The sequence below is a fragment of the Gymnogyps californianus genome, unplaced genomic scaffold (genome assembly GCF_018139145.2).
Source record: "Gymnogyps californianus isolate 813 unplaced genomic scaffold, ASM1813914v2 HiC_scaffold_81, whole genome shotgun sequence".
Lineage (NCBI taxonomy): Eukaryota > Metazoa > Chordata > Aves > Accipitriformes > Cathartidae > Gymnogyps > Gymnogyps californianus.
The window spans coordinates 102,899-121,944 of NW_026114474.1; the positions used below are offsets into that span (position 1 = coordinate 102,899).

Sequence of the window (19,046 nt, forward strand, 5' to 3'; positions counted from 1 at the left end):
AGCCTGGCTCCCTTCAGGACGAGGGAGGGGCAAGCGACGGGGTTTGGGGTCAGAACCGGGCACGGCTGAGCTGGGCCCCTTCCCGCGGAGACTAAGTCCTGCGTGGTGGGGCTCAAAACCAGGCTCCTTTGGCCAATGTGGGGGCTTGAAAGCGGAGTCTTGTGTTCGTGGGGCTTCCAACCAGGGTCGCTCAGGCAATCCTGGGCTTCTGAAAGGGAGACTCAGTCAGTCCTGCGCTTGGGGGAGGGTGAGACCCGGCTCATGGGGGCAGTTCGCGGTCTTGAAGAGAGGGGACTGAGCAAGTTCCTGCGTTTTGGGGCTGGGACACAGAGCCTAAGTAGTCGTGTGTTTAGTGCTTGGAGAACAGAGCCCAAGTCCCCCGTTGCTGGGGCTGGGAGCCAGGCTCACTGGGGCAGGTTTAGGGCGAGCCTAAGTCCTGCCGGGCTGGGCTCCGCAGCAGAGGACTCAGCGCTGTGGTTCTGGGGGCTCCAAGCGGGGCTCATCTGGCCCCCCGCCGGGCTTGGGGAGCAGAGCCGGTGCCGTGTTTGGGGGCTGGGCGGCCGGCCCCCCGCCGCTGCTGCAGGGCCCGGCAGCGGAAGCCCCAGCCCCGCGGGTTCGGGCTCGGCCCTGGAGCCCCCCGGCCGTTCCCGGGGCGGGCAGGGCTCCCCCCCGGGGAGCTCCCGGGAGCACAAGGGGCTCCGGGAGCCGAGCGCCCCTTGCCCTCCGCGGGCCGTTCCCCGCCGGCGCTCACGGGCCGGGGACCCCGGTGCGGGCACTGCGGGAGCCGGGCAGACCGTGCCCGGGCAGACGTGCCCGGGCAGCCCCAGCGCCGCCGGCGGTTTCCAGCCTTTATTCGGTGTCCGCGCGGAGCCGCCGGCGCCCGTTCCGTGACACCGACCGCGGCACCGGCAGAGCCCCGGCGGGGAGCGCGGCCGGAGCCCCGGGCAGGAGCGGGCAGCGTGGGGAGGGAACGCGGGACTTGGGGCCCCGGGCCCCGCTCGGGCCCGGAACCCGGAGCGCGGCTTGCTCCTGCCCAAGGCGCCGCGCCGCGGACGGCGAGGCCGGGCCGGGCCCGGGCCCGGCTCCGGTGCTGCCGCGGTCCTCCGGCTCCGCGGGGCGGGACGGAGCCCCGGGACCCGCAGCCCGCCCGCCAGGGAGAGGCGGACGGCGACCAGGACCCCCCCGCCGGCTCCGCGCGCCCGCGAGACCCGGCGCTGGCCCCGTCCACAGCCCCAAGCCCGGCCCGGCCTCACCGGCCCCGGGCTCCGCGCAGCCCCCGAGAAGCCCCCGGGCCGGGGCTCCCTCCCCGCGTCCCGAGCCACGGGTCCCGCCCGGCGCACCGGGTACCGACGTCCGCCCCGGTCGGTGGCGGCGCGGTTCTGGCGGCGGGAAGAGGAGGCGCGGGCGCGGAGGCGGGGCGCGGCGAGAAGGCGGGGCGGAGCCCAGAGCGCGGGCGCGGGGCGGGGCCGGCCCAGGTGCGCGGGGCCCGAGGGCGCATGCGCGGGGCGGGGCCCAGGTGCGCGGGGCGGGTCGAGTGGGCGGGTCCGCAGGGCGCGTGCGCGAGGCGGGACGGGCACAGGTGGGCGGGGCGGGGCGAGGGGAGTGGGCGGGTCCGCAGGGCGGCTGCGCGGGGCGGGCCGAGCAGATTTGAGCCCCGGCGGCCGCCGTCTCCCCCCTTTCCTCGTTCGCCGGTGCCGGTGGCGCGGCCCCGGGGCGGCAGCGGCCGGGCCGGGCCGGCGGGCTCCCCCGGCGGGCCCAGGTGAGGCGCGGGGGGCTCGGCCCGGGGCCGGGAAGCGGGGCAGGGGCCGCGGCCGAGCGGCGGGGGGTGTCGGGGCGGAGGCGGGCGGGCCAGCGGCGGTGCCCGGGCGGCCGCGCTGCCGGTGTCTCCTCCCGCGTCGGAGCCGGCGGGGCTCGGGGCGCCGGGGAATAAAGCCCGGAGGGCCGGAGCCCGGCGCCCCCCCGTCCTGGCCCGAGCCGCCCGCGGCCACAGCCGGGCCCCCCCCCCCGTCCAGTTCGCAAGCACCGCCCGACAGCGCCGGGGCTGCCGGGCCCGTCCCGACCTCACACGCGGGGCTGGGGGGTGTGGGGCTCGGCCGGGGGCTCGGGGCCTGGAGAGCCGGTGCCGGGGCTTCGGGGCTGGAGCAGAGCCCGAGCCCTGCGGGTTGGGCTGGGGAGCGGAGCCCGCCGGCTCTGGCTGGGGTCAGACCCCGGGGCCGGGGTGGCGGGGGCAGCGGGGGGTGGAGGGCGTTGGGAGGGTGTTGGGGGGCAGGAGGGCCTTGGGGGGGTGGGAGGGGGGTGGGCAGGGTGCGTGGGCCCCCGCCGGAGGTGGGGGTCCGGTCGCGTTTGGTCCCCGCAGCCGGGGAGGCTGGCATGCACCAGGCCGAATTCAACGTCTGAGATAGTCTCTGGGGGAAAGGCGCTTTTCGCCCACTCTTCCTTCGAGGTGTTGTACAACCGGCGGGACGGGGATGGAGCAATAAACACAGACTAATGAGCCAGCGTGTGTGCGGTTATGACATTTAATATTCATATGCAAGTGAAGACAGTGATTGATTTACGACCTTGCCAAAAGCCAAGATCGTTTTAACAAGCACGAGCTGGAGCCGCAGACCAACTGGAAGTGGCGAGGAGCGGGAGCTGCAGCCAAACTCGAGCTGGAACCATCCGCAAGCGGGCATGGAAATGAGCCGGAGCCGTCCACGAGCTGGAACAGGAACCAAAGCTGAGCTGGGCCTGCAAACGGAACTGGAGCCGTCCACGAGCTGGAGCAGCAACAGACAGGAGCCCGCACGACCAAACCGACGGCACCGGCAATTGGAACGGGACCCAAAACAAACGGGGGCCCAAACAACTGAGCTGGAGCCGCGGCGTCACCGGCCGGGCGAGGCAGGGCTGTCCCCAGCCAGGAGCGGGGCAGGCGGCAGCGTCGGCCTGGGCGCAGGCAGCCCGGCTTCTTCCTGGGGGCTCCGCAGCTCCCGGCGTGGCTGGGGTCCTCCGTCCATCCGTCCGTCCGTCCCTGCACAGGGAGAGACGTGGGACAGTCAGACTGTGCCCACAGAGCCCCCGAGCTGCTGCCGCCCCTGCAAACCCGGCTGCCTCCCGGGCACGGCGGTCTGCCCGGCGCTTTGGGCAGCGGCTCCCCGGTGCCGTGCACCCGCGACGGGAGGGGAGGGAGAGACGGGACGGGAGCCCAGCGACGTCCCCTTTCTCCCCGGAGAGCGGGCGAGAGCCAGGGTCTGGCTGAACCGGGGGGTTCAGCCCCACACAGCAGCAGCAGCAGCAGCAGCGGTGGCACAGGAGCAAACAACCAGCAACCCCCGGGGCTGGGGCCAGCACCGCACCAGTGCCGGCGGGGTCTGGGCCGGACCCCGACAGCGCCCGCTCCTGCCCCCCCAAACGTGCGGCGCCGACCCGCGGGACCCCCCAGGCCCCCTCCTGCACCCACAAACAGCCACGGGCCACAGGGGCAACCTGCCCAGTGGGCACAGGCTGCGGCCCTGCCGTGCTGAGCTCCACCGGCACCTGCAGCGACCCACCGGTGCTGCCTTGCCGGTGCCGGGACCTCTCCTTCCCCACGGGAGCCCTGCCGGGGGACGGCACCCACTCTCCCCGTCCCTCGGCCGCCCCGCCGGCAGGACGAGGGGCAAAGCCATCGTGCCCCGAGCACAAAACCGCTCCCTGAGCTGCGGCCAGGCCCGGCTCCCTCGCACCGCTCGGTCCTGGTGCTCCCGGGGCACGGCAGCCCCCGGCACCCCGCTCCCCTGGCCGGGGACAGGACCCCGCCTGCCCTCCATCCCCGGGGACCCTGCAGGGACCCGGCCCCTCCCGCAGCACCGGAGATCCCCGCCGGCACAGCCGGCCCCGGGAGCCGAGCCCCGCTCCCACCGCGCAGCTCCGCTCGGCCGCCGCCGCCGCCTCGGGGCACTCACCTCACCGGGCACGTCCTCGCCGCCGGTGTCCCCCGGCGCTCACCGCCTCGGGGCTGTGCTCCTCGCCCGGGCACCGGGATGAGCCTTCCCCACGCGTCGGCACAGCCACCTGGCACCGGGATGGCCGTCGCTGCCCGTGCCCGGCCAGGCCGGCTCCACCGTCTCGCCCACGGGGCTGCAGGAGCCGGCGTGGGTCCCTGCAGCGGCCTCTGCTCCCAGCCACAGCCACGCTTTGAGCTGAAAAAGAAGGGTTTCGGTCAAAGCAGGGCTTCGCGCAGGGCCCGCAGCCGCCCCCGGGCCCCGCCGTTGGCAGCGCCTGCGAGGATGACGCGGGGCAGGGCGAAGGGCTGCACCCCAGTGGAAACCAGTTCCCCCCAGCAGCAGCAGCTGCCACCCTCACCGGTCCGAGCTCTCCCCGGCTCCGGCAGAGCCAGCGCCAGGCCGGAGGGGTCTGTCCTGCCGGCAGCCGCTCCGGGCAAGAGCTGGGGAGAAAAAACCAGCCGGCGCCTGTGCCGGGAGGAGGGAGCCCGGCGGCAGGAGGGGTCACCGGCCGCCCCGGGAGACCCCCAGCCCCGCCGGGTCCCCGTCTGCCCCGGGTCCCGGCTGGGAGACGGGGCGTGCGGAGCCCCCGCGGCCGGTCGCCGGCTCAGGGTTCGAGCCGGGGCTGTTCCCGTGGTGGAAATCGGGAGCTGCCGGGGAGCCCCGGCCCCACAGGCCGAGCTGCAGCCACGGGACCCCCGAGAGGGGACCCCCGAGGGTCGGAGCCAAAACCCGCCGGGAAAGTCACCGGGCCCCAGCCGGGCACCCACGGGGGATCCCGCAGCGGGGCAGGGGGAAACCAACCCAGCGCAGGCAGGGCAGGCAGGGCAGGCAGGGCAGCTCCCGCCGCTGGGAAACCCGGGGGGCCGCAGCCGGCCGGTGCCTGCCCAGGGTCCCCCGTGGGTCCCGGCCGGAGCCCCCCACCGAGAGCCGGGGGTCCGGCCCCGGGAGGGGACGGGGGCAGCACCCGCTGCCTGCGGGGACTCGAGCTTCAGCAGCGCCTACCGGGCAGCGGCCGGTGCCCCCGCTCCCGCCCCGGAGCCTGCGGGCGGAGAGAGAAGGAAGGAAGCGGCCCCGGTTCTGCCCCGTTTTTCCCGGTTTGCCCCGTTTCCCTCGCCCGGCCCCGGCCCGGCACCCCGAGGCCGCCCGGGGCGGCCGGGAGATGGTGTCGCCCCCGGTTCCCGCCTGCCGGCTGCGGCCGCCCATTGCCGAGACCGCGTGAGAACCGCGCCCGGGGCGGCCCCGGAGGAGCCCCGGGAGACGGGACAGCGGGGCCCGGCGCGGCTGCAGCCGGGGCCCGGCAGAGCGGCACCCTGGGCGCGGCCCCCGGCTCGGAGCACGCCGGAGGCGCCGGGGTCGGCTCGGCCCCCGGAGCAGCTCGGCCCCGGCGCGGGCGGGACCCGGGCGTGGCGGGGAAGCGGCCCGGGCGCGGCAGGGGCCCCGCCAGCCACAGGACCCCGGGACCGGGACCGGGACCGGGACCCCGCTCCCGCCGCCGCCGTTCCCGCGACGGCGGCGCCCCCTGGCGGCCGCGAGGGGTTTTGAAGCCTCGGGGGCCGCCGCGCACCTGCCGCCGCCGAGGCACGTGACTGCGGGTGCGGCCGCGGGGGCGTGCCCTGATTCGGGGCGTGGGCGGGAAGGCCGGCGTGGGCGGGAGGCGGGGCGAGGCGAGAAGGCGGGGCGGAGCCCAGGGCGCGTGCGCGGGGCGGAGCCGGCCCGGTGGGAGGGCGGGGCGAGGGGAGTGGGCGGGGCCGCAGGGCGCGTGCGCGGGGCGGAGCCGGCACGGGCGGGGCGGGGCGAGGGAGTGGGCGTGTTGGCAGGGCGCCGACGCGGGGCGGGGCCGGCACGGGTGGGCGGGGCGGGGCGAGGGGAGTGGGCGTGTTCGCAGGGCGCCGTCGCGGGCGGGGCCGTCGCGGGGGGGCGGGCGGAGTGGGGCGGGGCGAGGGGAGTGGGCGGGGCCGGGGGGGGGGCGCGGGGGGGCGGGGCGAGGGGAGTGGGCGGTTCGCAGGCGCGTGCGCGGGGCGGGGCCGGCGCGGGTGGGCGGGGCGAGGGGGAGTGGGCGTTTTCGCAGGGCGCGTGCGCGGGGCGGGGCCGGCGCGGGTGGCGGGGCGAGGGAGGGCGCGCGGGCGGGCGCGGGGCGGGCGGCAGGGTGGCGCGAGGGGGGGTGTAGTCGCAGGGCGCGGGGCGGCGGACGGTGCGGCGGGGGGCGGGGCGAGGGGAGTGGGCGGGTCCGCAGGGCGCCGGCGCGGGGCGGAGCCGGCACAGGTGGGCGGGGCGGGGCGAGGGGAGTGGGCGGGCCCGCAGGGCGCCGGCGTGGGGCGGAGCCGGCACAGGTGGGCGGGGCGGGGCGAGGGGAGTGGGCGGGTCCTCAGGGCGCCGGCGCGGGGCGGGGCCGGCACGGCGGGGCGGGGCGAGGGGAGTGGGCGGGGCCGCAGGGCGGCTGCGCGGGGCGGAGCCGGCACAGGTGGGCGGGGCGAGGGGAGTGGTGTAGTCGCAGGGCGCGTGCGCGGGCGGGGCCGGCACAGGTGGGCGGGGCGGGGCGAGGGGAGTGGGCGGGTCCGCAGGGCGCCGGCGCGGGGCGGAGCCGGCACAGGTGGGCGGGGCGGGGCGAGGGGAGTGGGCGGGCCCGCAGGGCGCCGGCGCGGGGCGGAGCCGGCACAGGTGGGTGGGGCGGGGCGAGGGGAGTGGGCGGGCCCGCAGGGCGCCGGCGCGGGGCGGAGCCGGCACAGGTGGGTGGGGCGGGGCGAGGGGAGTGGGCGGGCCCGCAGGGCGCCGGCGCGGGGCGGAGCCGAGCAGATTTGAGCCCCGGCGGCCGCCGTCTCCCCCTTTCCTCGTTCGCCGGTGCCGGTGGCGCGGCCCCGGGGCGGCAGTGGCCGGGTCGGGCTCCCCGGCGGGCCCAGGTGAGGCGCGGGGGGCTCGGCCCGGGGCCGGGGCCGCGGCGCCGGGGAATAAAGCCCGGAGGGCCGGAGCCCGGCGCCCCGCCGTCCTCGCCCGAGCCGCCCGCGGCCACACGGGCCCCCCCCCGGTCAGTTCGCAAGCACCGCCCGACACCGCCGGGGCTGCCGGGCCCGTCCCGACCTCACACGCGGGGCGGGGGGGGCTGGGGGGCTCGGCCGGGTGCTCGGGGGCTGCGAACCTCGGGCCGGTTTTGCGGCTGAGCAGCCCGGGGGCAGCGGTGGGTGTCGGGAGAGGTGACCCCCGGCTCCGGGCCTGTCCTGGGGCTCAGCCCGGGCAGAGGGGGTGGTGTGGGGGCTCGGAGCCGGGCCCAGGCGTGGGGTTTTTCCCGCAGCAGGGCCTGGGCTGGTGAGGCGGAGCAGCAGCTCGGGGGGCTCCGGAGGGAAAGGAACCCTGGGGTTTGGGGGCGCGGAGCCGGAGCCGAGGGGTTTCGCAGCTCAAAGGCAGGCTCACCTGCCTGGGTCGGGGGCTCGGGGACCGAGTCGCGTGCTCAGACCCGGGCACGCAGGCTAAACCCCCCAAAGTCCGTGTTTTCCGGGCTGAAAAAGGGAGGCTCGGTCAGCCCTGCGTTGTGGGGACTTGGACGCTCCTGCAGGGGCTCAAAACCGGAGACTAGGAAGTCTTCGGGGCTTGGCAGCAGAGCCCAAGTCCGGCCTTTGTGGGCCCGGGAAAAAAAGCTGGCCGGGCGAGTTCGGGGGCTGGAAAACGGAGACCCAGTCCTGGGTTTTTGGGGGCTCAGAAACAGCGATGGAGTCGGGTGCCTTCAGGACCTGAAACCGGGCTCCTGGGGCTCGAAACGGAGACTAAGTCCTGCGTTTTCCAGGCTTGGACACGGGGTCGAGGGGGGCAAAAGCCTGGCTCCCTTCAGGACGAGGGAGGGCAAGCGACGGGGTTTGGGGGGCAGAACCGGGCACGGCTGAGCTGGGCCCCTTCCCGCGGAGACTAAGTCCTGCGTGGCGGGGCTCAAAACCAGGCTCCTTTGGCCAATGTGGGGGCTTGAAAGCGGAGTCTTGTGTTCGTGGGGCTTCCAACCAGGGTCGCTCAGGCAATCCTGGGCTTCTGAAAGGGAGACTCAGTCAGTCCTGCGCTTGGGGAGGGTGAGACCCGGCTCATGGGGGCAGTTCGCGGTCTTGAAGAGAGGGGCTGAGCAAGTCCTGCGTTTTGGGGCTGGGACACAGAGCCTAAGTAGTCGTGTGTTTTAGTGCTTGGAGAACAGAGCCCAAGTCCCCCGTTGCTGGGGCTGGGAGCCAGGCTCACTGGGGCAGGTTTAGGGCGAGCCTAAGTCCTGCCGGGCTGGGCTCCGCAGCAGAGACTCAGCGCTGTGGTTCTGGGGGCTCCAAGCGGGGCTCATCTGGCCCCGGCCGGGCTTGGGGAGCAGAGCCGGTGCCGTGTTTGGGGGCTGGGGGCCGGCCCCCGCCGCTGCTGCAGGGCCCGGCAGCGGAGCCCCAGCCCCGCGGGTTCGGGCTCGGCCCTGGAGCCCCCCGGCCGTTCCCGGGGCGGGCAGGGCTCCCCCCGGGGAGCTCCCGGGAGCACAAGGGGGCTCCGGGAGCCGAGGCGCCCCTTGCCCTCCGCGGGCCGTTCCCCGACGGTGCTCACGGGCCGGGGACCCCGGTGCGGGCACTGCGGGAGCCGGGCAGACCGTGCCCGGGCAGACCGTGCCGGGCAGCCCCAGCGCCGCCGGCGGTTTCCAGCCTTTATTCGGTGTCCGCGCGGAGCCGCCGGCGCCCGTTCCGTGACACCGACCGCGGCACCGGCAGAGCCCCGGCGGGGAGCGCGGCCGGAGCCCCGGGCAGGAGCGGGCAGCGTGGGGAGGGAACGCGGGACTTGGGGCCCCGGGCCCCGCTCGGGCCCGGAACCCGGAGCGCGGCTGCTCCTGCCCAAGGCGCCGCGCCGCGGACGGCGAGGCCGGGCCGGGCCCGGGCCGGCTCCGGTGCTGCCGCGGTCCTCCGGCTCCGCGGGGCGGGACGGAGCCCCGGGACCCGCAGCCCGCCCGCCAGGGAGAGGCGGACGGCGACCAGGACCCCCCCGCCGGCTCCGCGCGCCCGCGAGACCCGGCACTGGCCCCGTCCACAGCCCCAAGCCCGGCCCGGCCTCACCGGCCCCGGGCTCCGCGCAGCCCCCGAGAAGCCCCCGGGCCGGGGCTCCCTCCCCGCGTCCCGAGCCACGGGTCCCGCCCGGCGCACCGGTACCGACGTCCGCCCCGGTCGGTGGCGGCGCGGTTCTGGCGGCGGAAGAGGAGGCGCGGGCGCGGGGCGGGGCGCGGCGAGAAGGCGGGGCGGAGCCCAGAGCGCGGGCGCGGGGCGGGGCCGGCCCAGGTGCGCGGGGCCCGAGGGCGCATGCGCGGGGCGGGGCCCAGGTGCGCGGGGCGGGTCCGAGTGGGCGGGTCCGCAGGGCGCGTGCGCGAGGCGGGACGGGCACAGGTGGGCGGGGCGGGGCGAGGGGAGTGGGCGGGTCCGCAGGGCGGCTGCGCGGGGCGGGGCCGAGCAGATTTGAGCCCCGGCGGCCGCCGTCTCCCCCTTTCCTCGTTCGCCGGTGCCGGTGGCGCGGCCCCGGGGCGGCAGCGGCCGGGCCGGGCCGGGCCGGGCTCCCCCGGCGGGCCCAGGTGAGGCGCGGGGGGCTCGGCCCGGGGCCGGGAAGCGGGGCAGGGGCCGCGGCCGAGCGGGGGGGTGTCGGGGCGGAGGCGGGCGGGCCAGCGGCGGTGCCCGGGCGGCCGCGCTGCCGGTGTCTCCTCCCGCGTCGGAGCCGGCGGGGCTCGGGGCGCCGGGGAATAAAGCCCGGAGGGCCGGAGCCCGGCGCCCCCCGTCCTGGCCCGAGCCGCCCGCGGCCACACGGGGCCCCCCCCACCGTCCAGTTCGCAAGCACCGCCCGACAGCGCCGGGGCTGCCGGGCCCGTCCCGACCTCACACGCGGGGCTGGGGGGGTGTGGGGCTCGGCCGGGGGCTCGGGGCCTGGAGAGCCGGTGCCGGGGCTTCGGGGCTGGAGCAGAGCCCGAGCCCTGCGGGTTTGGGCTGGGGAGCGGAGCCCGCCGGCTCTGGCTGGGGTCAGACCCCGGGGCCGGGGTGGCGGGGGCAGCGGGGGGTGGGAGGGCGTTGGGAGGGTGTTGGGGGGCAGGAGGGCCTTGGGGGGGTGGGAGGGGGGTGGGCAGGGTGCGTGGGCCCCCGCCGGAGGTGGGGGTCCGGTCGCGTTGGTCCCCGCAGCCGGGGAGGCTGGCATGCACCAGGCCGAATTCAACGTCTGAGATAGTCTCTGGGGGAAAGGCGCTTTTCGCCCACTCTTCCTTCGAGGTGTGTACAACCGGCGGGACGGGGATGGAGCAATAAACACAGACTAATGAGGCAGCGTGTGTGCGGTTATGACATTTAATATTCATATGCAAGTGAAGACAGTGATTGATTTACGACCTTGCCAAAAGCCAAGATCGTTTTAACAAGCACGAGCTGGAGCCGCAGACCAACTGGAAGTGGCGAGGAGCGGGAGCTGCAGCCAAACTCGAGCTGGAACCATCCGCAAGCGGGCATGGAAATGAGCCGGAGCCGTCCACGAGCTGGAACAGGAACCAAAGCTGAGCTGGGCCTGCAAACGGAACTGGAGCCGTCCACGAGCTGGAGCAGCAACAGACAGGAGCCCGCACGACCAAACCGACGGCACCGGCAATTGGAACGGGACCCAAAACAAACGGGGGCCCAAACAACTGAGCTGGAGCGCGGCGTCACCGGCCGGGCGAGGCAGGGCTGTCCCAGCCAGGAGCGGGGCAGGCGGCAGCGTCGGCCTGGGCGCAGGCAGCCCGGCTTCTTCCTGGGGGCTCCGCAGCTCCCGGCGTGGCTGGGGTCCTCCGTCCATCCGTCCGTCCGTCCCTGCACAGGGAGAGACGTGGGACAGTCAGACTGTGCCACAGAGCCCCCGAGCTGCTGCCGCCCCTGCAAACCCGGCTGCCTCCCGGGCACGGGCGGCTCTGCCCGGCGCTTTGGGCAGCGGCTCCCCGGTGCCGTGCACCCGCGACGGGAGGGGAGGGAGAGACGGGGACGGGAGCCCAGCGACGTCCCCTTTCTCCCCGGGAGAGCGGGCGAGAGCCAGGGTCTGGCTGAACCGGGGGGGTTCAGCCCCACACAGCAGCAGCAGCAAGCAGCAGCGGTGGCACAGAGCAACAACCAGCAACCCCGGGGCTGGGGCCAGCACCGCACCAGTGCCGGCGGGGTCTGGGCCGGACCCCGACAGCGCCCGCTCCTGCCCCCCAAACGTGCGGCGCCGACCCGCGGGACCCCCAGGCCCCCTCCTGCACCCACAAACAGCCACGGGCCACAGGGGCAACCTGCCCAGTGGGCACAGGCTGCGGCCCTGCCGTGCTGAGCTCCCACCGGCACCTGCAGCGACCCACCGGTGCTGCCTTGCCGGTGCCGGGACCTCTCCTTCCCCACGGGGAGCCCTGCCGGGGGACGGCACCCACTCTCCCCGTCCCTCGGCCGCCCCGCCGGCAGGACGAGGGGCAAAGCCATCGTGCCCCGAGCACAAAACCGCTCCCTGAGCTGCGGCCAGGCCCGGCTCCCTCGCACCCGCTCGGTCCTGGTGCTCCCGGGGCACGGCAGCCCCCGGCACCCCCGCTCCCCTGGCCGGGGACAGGACCCCCGCCTGCCCCTCCATCCCCGGGGACCCTGCAGGGACCCGGCCCCTCCCGCAGCACCGGAGATCCCCGCCGGCACAGCCGGCCCCGGGAGCCGAGCACCCCGCTCCCACCGCGCAGCTCCGCTCGGCCGCCGCCGCCGCCTCGGGGCACTCACCTCACCGGGCACGTCCTCGCCGCCGGTGTCCCCCGGCGCTCACCGCCTCGGGGCTGTGCTCCTCGCCCGGGCACCGGGATGAGCCTTCCCCACGCGTCGGCACAGCCACCTGGCACCGGGATGGCCGTCGCTGCCCGTGCCCGGCCAGGCCGGCTCCACCGTCTCGCCCACGGGGCTGCAGGAGCCGGCGTGGGTCCCTGCAGCGGCCTCTGCTCCCGCCACAGCACGCTTTGAGCTGAAAAAAGAAGGGTTTCGGTCAAAGCAGGGCTTCGCGCAGGGCCCGCAGCCGCCCCCGGGCCCCGCCGTGGCAGCGCCTGCGAGGATGACGCGGGGCAGGGCCGAAGGGCTGCACCCCAGTGGAAACCAGTTCCCCCCAGCAGCAGCAGCTGCCACCCTCACCGGTCCGAGCTCTCCCCGGCTCCGGCAGAGCCGGCGCCAGGCCGGAGGGGTCTGTCCTGCCGGCAGCCGCTCCGGGCAAGAGCTGGGGAGAAAAAACCAGCCGGCGCCTGTGCCGGGAGGAGGGAGCCCGGCGGCAGGAGGGGTCACCGGCCGCCCCGGGAGACCCCCAGCCCCGCCGGGTCCCCGTCTGCCCCGGGTCCCGGCTGGGAGACGGGGCGTGCGGAGCCCCCGCGGCCGGTCGCCGGCTCAGGGTTCGAGCCGGGGCTGATCCCGTGGTGGAAATCGGGAGCTGCCGGGGAGCCCCCGGCCCACAGGCCGAGCTGCAGCCACGGGACCCCCGAGAGGGGACCCCCGAGAGGTCGGAGCCAAAACCCGCCGGGAAAGTCACCGGGCCCCAGCCGGGCACCCACGGGGGATCCCGCAGCGGGGCAGGGGGAAACCAACCCAGCGCAGGCAGGGCAGGGCAGGCGGGCAGCTCCCGCCGCTGGGAAACCCGGGGGGCCGCAGCCGGCCGGTGCCTGCCCAGGGTCCCCCGTGGGTCCCGGCCGGAGCCCCCCACCGAGAGCCGGGGGGTCCGGCCCCGGGAGGGGACGGGGCAGCACCCGCTGCCTGCGGGGACTCGAGCTTCAGGCAGCGCCTACCGGGCAGCGGCCGGTGCCCCCGCTCCCGCCCCGGAGCCTGCGGGCGGAGAGAGAAGGAAGGAAGCGGCCCCGGTTCTGCCCCGTTTTTCCCGGTTTGCCCCGTTTCCCTCGCCCGGCCCCGGCCCGGCACCCCGAGGCCGCCCGGGGCGGCCGGGAGATGGCGTCGCCCCCGGTTCCCGCCTGCCGGCTGCGGCCGACCATTGCGAGACCGCGTGAGAACCGCGCCCGGGGCGGCCCCGGAGGAGCCCCGGGGAGACGGGACAGCGGGGCCCGGCGCGGCTGCAGCCGGGGCCCGGCAGAGCGGCACCCTGGGCGCGGCCCCGGCTCGGAGCACGCCCGGAGGCGCCGGGGTCGGCTCGGCCCCGGAGCAGCTCGGCCCCGGCGCGGGCGGACCCGGGCGTGGCGGGGAAGCGGCCCCGGGCGCGGCAGGGGCCCCGCAGCCACAGCCCCGGGACCGGGACGGGACCGGGACGGGACCGGGACCCCGCTCCCGCCGCCGCCGTTCCCGCGACGGCGGCGCCCCCTGGCGGCCGCGAGGGGTTTTGAAGCCTCGGGGCCGCCGCGCACCTGCCGCCGCCGAGGCACGTGACTGCGGGTGCGGCCGCGGGGCGTGCCTGATTCGGGGCGTGGGCGGGAAGGCCGGCGTGGGCGGGAGGCGGGGCGAGGCGAGAAGGCGGGGCGGAGCCCAGGGCGCGTGCGCGGGGGCGGAGCCGGCCCGGGTGGGAGGGCGGGGCGAGGGGAGTGGGCGGGCCGCAGGGCGCGTGCGCGGGGGCGGAGCCGGCACGGGCGGGCGGGGCGAGGGGAGTGGGCGTGTTCGCAGGGCGCCGTCGCGGGGCGGGGCCGGCGCGGGTGGGCGGGGCGGGGCGAGGGGAGTGGGCGTGTTCGCAGGGCGCCGTCGCGGGGCGGGGCCGTCGCGGGGGGCGGGGCGGAGTGGGGCGGGGCGGGGAGTGGGCGGGGCGCGGCGCGGGGGGGCCGCACGGGTGGGCGGGGCGAGGGGGAGTGGGCGTGTTCGCAGGGGCGTGCGCGGGGCGGGGCGGGCGACGGGTGGGCGGGGCGGGGCGAGGGGAGTGGCGGGGCGAGGGCGCAGGTGGCGGGCGGGGCGCGGGGCGGGGCGACGGTGGGGGCGGGCGAGGGGGGGGGGCGGGGCGGGCGGGGCGGCGGCCGGGGGGGGGGGGGCGAGGGGAGTGGGGGTGTCGCAGGGCGGCGGCGGGGGCGGGGGCCGCACAGGTGGGGGGGCGGGGCGGGGGAGTGGGGTGCAGGGGCGGGGGGGCGGGGGAAGGTGGGGGGGGGCGGGGGAGTGGGCGGGCCGCAGGGCGCCGGGCGGGGCGGAGCCGGCACAGGTGGGGGGGGGGCGAGGGGAGTGGGCGGGCCCGCAGGGCGCCGGCGCGGGGCGGAGCCGGCACAGGTGGGTGGGGCGGGGCGAGGGGAGTGGGCGGGCCGCAGGGCGCCGGCGCGGGGCGGAGCCGAGCAGATTTGAGCCCCGGCGGCCGCCGTCTCCCCCCTTTCCTCGTTCGCCGGTGCCGGTGGCGCGGCCCCGGGGCGGCAGTGGCCGGGTCGGGCTCCCCCGGCGGGCCCAGGTGAGGCGCGGGGGGCTCGGCCGGGGCCGGGGCCGCGGGCCGGGGAATAAAGCCGGAGGGCGGAGCCCGGCGCCCCGCCGTCCTCGCCCGAGCCGCCCGCGGCCACACGGGCCCCCCCCCGGTCAGTTCGCAAGCACCGCCCGACACCGCCGGGGCTGCCGGGCCCGTCCCGACCTCACACGCGGGGCGGGGGGGGCTGGGGGGCTCGGCGGGTGCTCGGGGGGCTGCGAACCTCGGCCGGTTTTGCGGCTGAGCAGCCCGGGGGCAGCGGTGGGTGTCGGGAGAGGTGACCCCCGGCTCCGGGCCTGTCCTGGGGCTCAGCCCGGGCAGAGGGGGTGGTGTGGGGGCTCGGAGCCGGGCCCAGGCGTGGGGTTTTCCCGCAGCAGGGCCTGGGCTGGTGAGGCGGAGCAGCAGCTCGGGGGGGCTCCGGAGGGAAAGGAACCTGGGGTTTGGGGGCGCGGAGCGGAGCCGAGGGTTTCGCAGCTCAGAGGCAGGCTCACCTGCCTGGGTCGGGGCTCGGGGACCGAGTCGCGTGTCAGACCCGGGCACGCAGGCTAAACCCCCAAAGTCCGTGTTTTCCGGGCTGAAAAAGGAGGCTCGGTCAGCCCTGTGTTGTGGGGCCTTGGACGCTCCTGCAGGGGCTCAAAACCGGAGACTAAGAAGTCTTCGGGCTTGGCAGCAGAGCCAAGTCCGGCCTTTGTGGGCCCGGGAAAAAAAGCTGGACCGGGCGAGTTCGGGGGCTGGAAAACGGAGACCCAGTCCTGGGTTTTGGGGGCTCAGAAACAGCGATGGAGTCGGGTGCCTTCAGGACCTGAAACCGGGCTCCTGGGGCTCGAAACGGAGACTAAGTCCTGCGTTTTTCCAGGCTTGGACACGGGTCGAGGGGGGCAAAAGCCTGGCTCCCTTCAGGACGAGGGAGGGCAAGCGACGGGGTTTGGGGGGCAGAACCGGGCACGGCTGAGCTGGGCCCCTTCCCGCGGAGACTAAGTCCTGCGTGGCGGGGCTCAAAACCAGGCTCCTTTGGCCAATGTGGGGGCTTGAAAGCGGAGTCTTGTGTTCGTGGGGCTTCCAACCAGGGTCGCTCAGGCAATCCTGGGCTTCTGAAAGGGAGACTCAGTCAGTCCTGCGCTTGGGGAGGGTGAGACCCGGCTCATGGGGGCAGTTCGCGGTCTTGAAGAGAGGGCTGAGCAAGTCCTGCGTTTTGGGGCTGGGACACAGAGCCTAAGTAGTCGTGTGTTTTAGTGCTTGGAGAACAGAGCCCAAGTCCCCGTTGCTGGGGCTGGGAGCCAGGCTCACTGGGGCAGGTTAGGGCGAGCCTAAGTCCTGCCGGGCTGGGCTCCGCAGCAGAGACTCAGCGCTGTGGTTCTGGGGGCTCCAAGCGGGGCTCATCTGGCCCCCGCCGGGCTTGGGGAGCAGAGCCGGTGCCGTGTTTGGGGGCTGGGGGCCGGCCCCCGCCGCCGCTGCTGCAGGGCCCGGCAGCGGAGCCCCAGCCCCGCGGGTTCGGGCTCGGCCCTGGAGCCCCCCCGGCCGTTCCCGGGGCGGGCAGGGCTCCCCCCGGGGAGCTCCCGGGAGCACAAGGGGCTCCGGGAGCCGAGGCGCCCTTGCCCTCCGCGGGCCGTTCCCCGGCTCGGCGCTCACGGGCCGGGGACCCCGGTGCGGGCACTGCGGGAGCCGGGCAGGCCGTGCCGGGGCAGCCCCAGCGCCGCCGGCGGTTTCCAGCCTTTATTCGGTGTCCGCGCGGAGCCGCCGGCGCCCGTTCCGTGACACCCGACCGCGGCACCGGCAGAGCCCCGGCGGGGAGCGCGGCCGGAGCCCCGGGCAGGAGCGGGCAGCGTGGGGAGGGAACGCGGGACTTGGGGCCCCGGGCCCCGCTCGGGCCCGGAACCCGGAGCGCGGCTGCTCCTGCCCGCGGCGCCGCGCCGCGGACGGCGAGGCCGGGCCCGGGCCCGGCTCCGGTGCTGCCGCGCTCCTCCGGCTCCGCGGGGCGGGACGGAGCCCCAGGACCCGCAGCCCGCCCGCCAGGGAGAGGCGGACGGCGACCAGGACCCCCCCGCCGGCTCCGCGCGCCCGCGAGACCCGGCGCTGGCCCCGTCCACAGCCCCAAGCCCGGCCCGGCCTCACCGGCCCCGGGCTCCGCGCAGCCCCCGGAGAAGCCCCCGGGCCGGGGCTCCCTCCCCGCGTCCCGAGCCACGGGTCCCGCCCGGCGCACCGGTACCGGCGTCCGCCCCGGTCGGTGGCGGCGCGGTTCTGGCGGCGGAAGAGGAGGCGCGGGCGCGGAGGCGGGGCGCGGCGAGAAGGCGGGGCGGAGCCCAGAGCGCGGGCGCGGGCGGGGCCGGCCCAGGTGCGCGGGGCCCGAGGGCGCATGCGCGGGGCGGGGCCCAGGTGCGCGGGGCGGGTCCGAGTGGGCGGGTCCGCAGGGCGCGTGCGCGAGGCGGGACGGGCACAGGTGGGCGGGGCGGGGCGAGGGGAGTGGGCGGGTCCGCAGGGCGGCTGCGCGGGGCGGGGCCGAGCAGATTTGAGCCCCGGCGGCCGCCGTCTCCCCCTTTCCTCGTTTCCCGGTGCCGGTGGCGCGGCCCCGGGGCGGCAGCGGCCGGGCCGGGCCGGGCCGGGCTCCCCCGGCGGGCCCAGGTGAGGCGCGGGGGGCTCGGCCCGGGGCCGGGAAGCGGGGCAGGGGCCGCGGCCGAGCGGCGGGGGTGTCGGGGCGGAGGCGGGCGGCCAGCGGCGGTGCCCGGGCGGCCGCGCTGCCGGTGTCTCCTCCCGCGTCGGAGCCGGCGGGGCTCGGGGCGCCGGGGAATAAAGCCCGGAGGGCCGGAGCCCGGCGCCCCCCGTCCTGGCCCGAGCCGCCCGCGGCCACAGGGGGCCCCCCCCCCCCCCGTCCAGTTCGCAAGCACCGCCCGACAGCGCCGGGGCTGCCGGGCCCGTCCCGACCTCACACGCGGGGCTGGGGGGGGTGTGGGGCTCGGCCGGGTGTTCGGGGCCTGGAGAGCCGGTGCCGGGGCTTCGGGGACTGGAGCAGAGCCCGAGCCCTGCGGGTTTGGGCTGGGGAGGGGAGCCCGCCGGCTCTGGCTGGGGTCAGACCCCGGGGCCGGGGTGGCGGGGGCAGCGGGGGGGGGGGTGGAGGGCGTTGGGAGGGTGTTGGGGGGCAGGAGGGCCTTGGGGGGGTGGGAGGGGGGTGGGCAGGGTGCGTGGGCCCCCGCCGGAGGTGGGGGTCCGGTCGCGTTGGTCCCCGCAGCCGGGGAGGCTGGCATGCACCAGGCCGAATTCAAACGTCTGAGATAGTCTCTGGGGGGAAAGGCGCTTTTCGCCCACTCTTCCTTCGAGGTGTGTACAACCGGCGGGACGGGGAATGGAGCAATAAACACAGACTAATGAGGCAGGCGTGTGTGCGGTTATGACATTTAATATTCATATGCAAGTGAAGACAGTGATTGATTTACGACCTTGCCAAAAGCCAAGATCGTTTTAACAAGCACGAGCTGGAGCCGCAGACCAACTGGAAGTGGCGAGGAGCGGGAGCTGCAGCCAAACTCGAGCTGGAACCATCCGCAAGCGGGCATGGAAATGAGCTGGAGCCGTCCACGAGCTGGAACAGGAACCAAAGCTGAGCTGGGCCTGCAAACGGAACTGGAGCCGTCCACGAGCTGGAGCAGCAACAGACAGGAGCCCGCACGACCAAACCGACGGCACCGGCAACTGGAACGGGACCCAAAACAAACGGGGGCCCAAACAACTGAGCTGGAGCCGCGGCGTCACCGGCCGGGCGAGGCAGGGCTGTCCCAGCCAGGAGCGGGCAGGCGGCAGCGTCGGCCTGGGCGCAGGCAGCCCGGCTTCTTCCTGGGGGCTCCGCAGCTCCCGGCGTGGCTGGGCTCCTCTCGTCCGTCCGTCCCTGCACAGGGAGAGACGTGGGACAGTCAGACGTGCCCACAGAGCCCCCGAGCTGCTGCCGCCCCTGCAAACCCGGCTGCCTCCCGGGCACGGGCGGCTCTGCCCGGCGCTTTGGGCAGCGGCTCCCCGGTGCCGTGCACCCGCGACGGGAGGGGAGGGAGAGACGGGGACGGGAGCCCAGCGACGTCCCCTTTCTCCCCGGGAGAGCGGGCGAGAGCCAGGGTCTGGCTGAACCCCCCCCGCCCAGCCCCACACAGCAGCAGCAGCAGCAGCAGCAGCGCGGTGGCACAGAGCAACAACCAGCAACCCCCGGGGCTGGGCCGGCACCGCACCAGTGCCGGCGTGGTCTGGGCCGGACCCCGACAGCGCCCGCTCCTGCCCCCCCAAACGTGCGGCAGCCGACCCGCGGGACCCCCCAGGCCCCTCCTGCACCCACAAACAGCCACGGGCCACAGGGCAACCTGCCCAGTGGGCACAGGCTGCGGCCCTGCCGTGCTGAGCTCCACCGGCACCTGCAGCGACCCACCGGTGCTGCCTTGCCGGTGCCGGGACCTCTCCTTCCCCACGGGGAGCCCTGCCGGGGGACGGCACCCACTCTCCCGTCCCTCGGCCGCCCCGCCGGCAGGACAAGGGGCAAAGCCATCGTGCCCCGAGCACAAAACCGCTCCCTGAGCTGCGGCCAGGCCCGGCTCCCTCGCACCACGCTCGGTCCTGGTGCTCCCGGGGCACGGCAGCCCCCGGCACCCCGCTCCCCTGGCCGGGGACAGGACCCCCGCCTGCCCCTCCATCCCCGGGGACCCTGCAGGGACCCGGCCCCTCCCGCAGCACCGGAGATCCCCGCCGGCA

At 76.9% G+C, this 19,046-nt stretch overlaps 1 protein-coding gene and 1 long non-coding RNA gene across 2 annotated transcripts in view; both read right to left on the reverse strand.

The window, feature by feature from the left end:
- Positions 1-2,512: 2,512 nt before the first annotated feature.
- LOC127029142 (translation initiation factor IF-2-like) overlaps positions 2,513-19,046 on the reverse strand; it is a 32,714-nt gene continuing 16,180 nt past the window's right edge. Inside the window, exon 4 of the mRNA XM_050914779.1 lies at positions 2,513-3,016. Coding sequence (XP_050770736.1) covers positions 2,584-3,016 — 433 coding nt within the window. The 3' untranslated portion in view covers positions 2,513-2,583. The remainder of the gene's footprint in view (positions 3,017-19,046) is intronic.
- On the reverse strand, positions 10,681-12,266 carry LOC127029133 (uncharacterized). The gene is made up of 3 exons (XR_007768134.1): positions 12,098-12,266; positions 11,699-11,933; positions 10,681-10,777 (listed from the first exon to the last, which is right to left on the reverse strand). It is a non-coding gene; the product is annotated as an uncharacterized LOC127029133 (long non-coding RNA).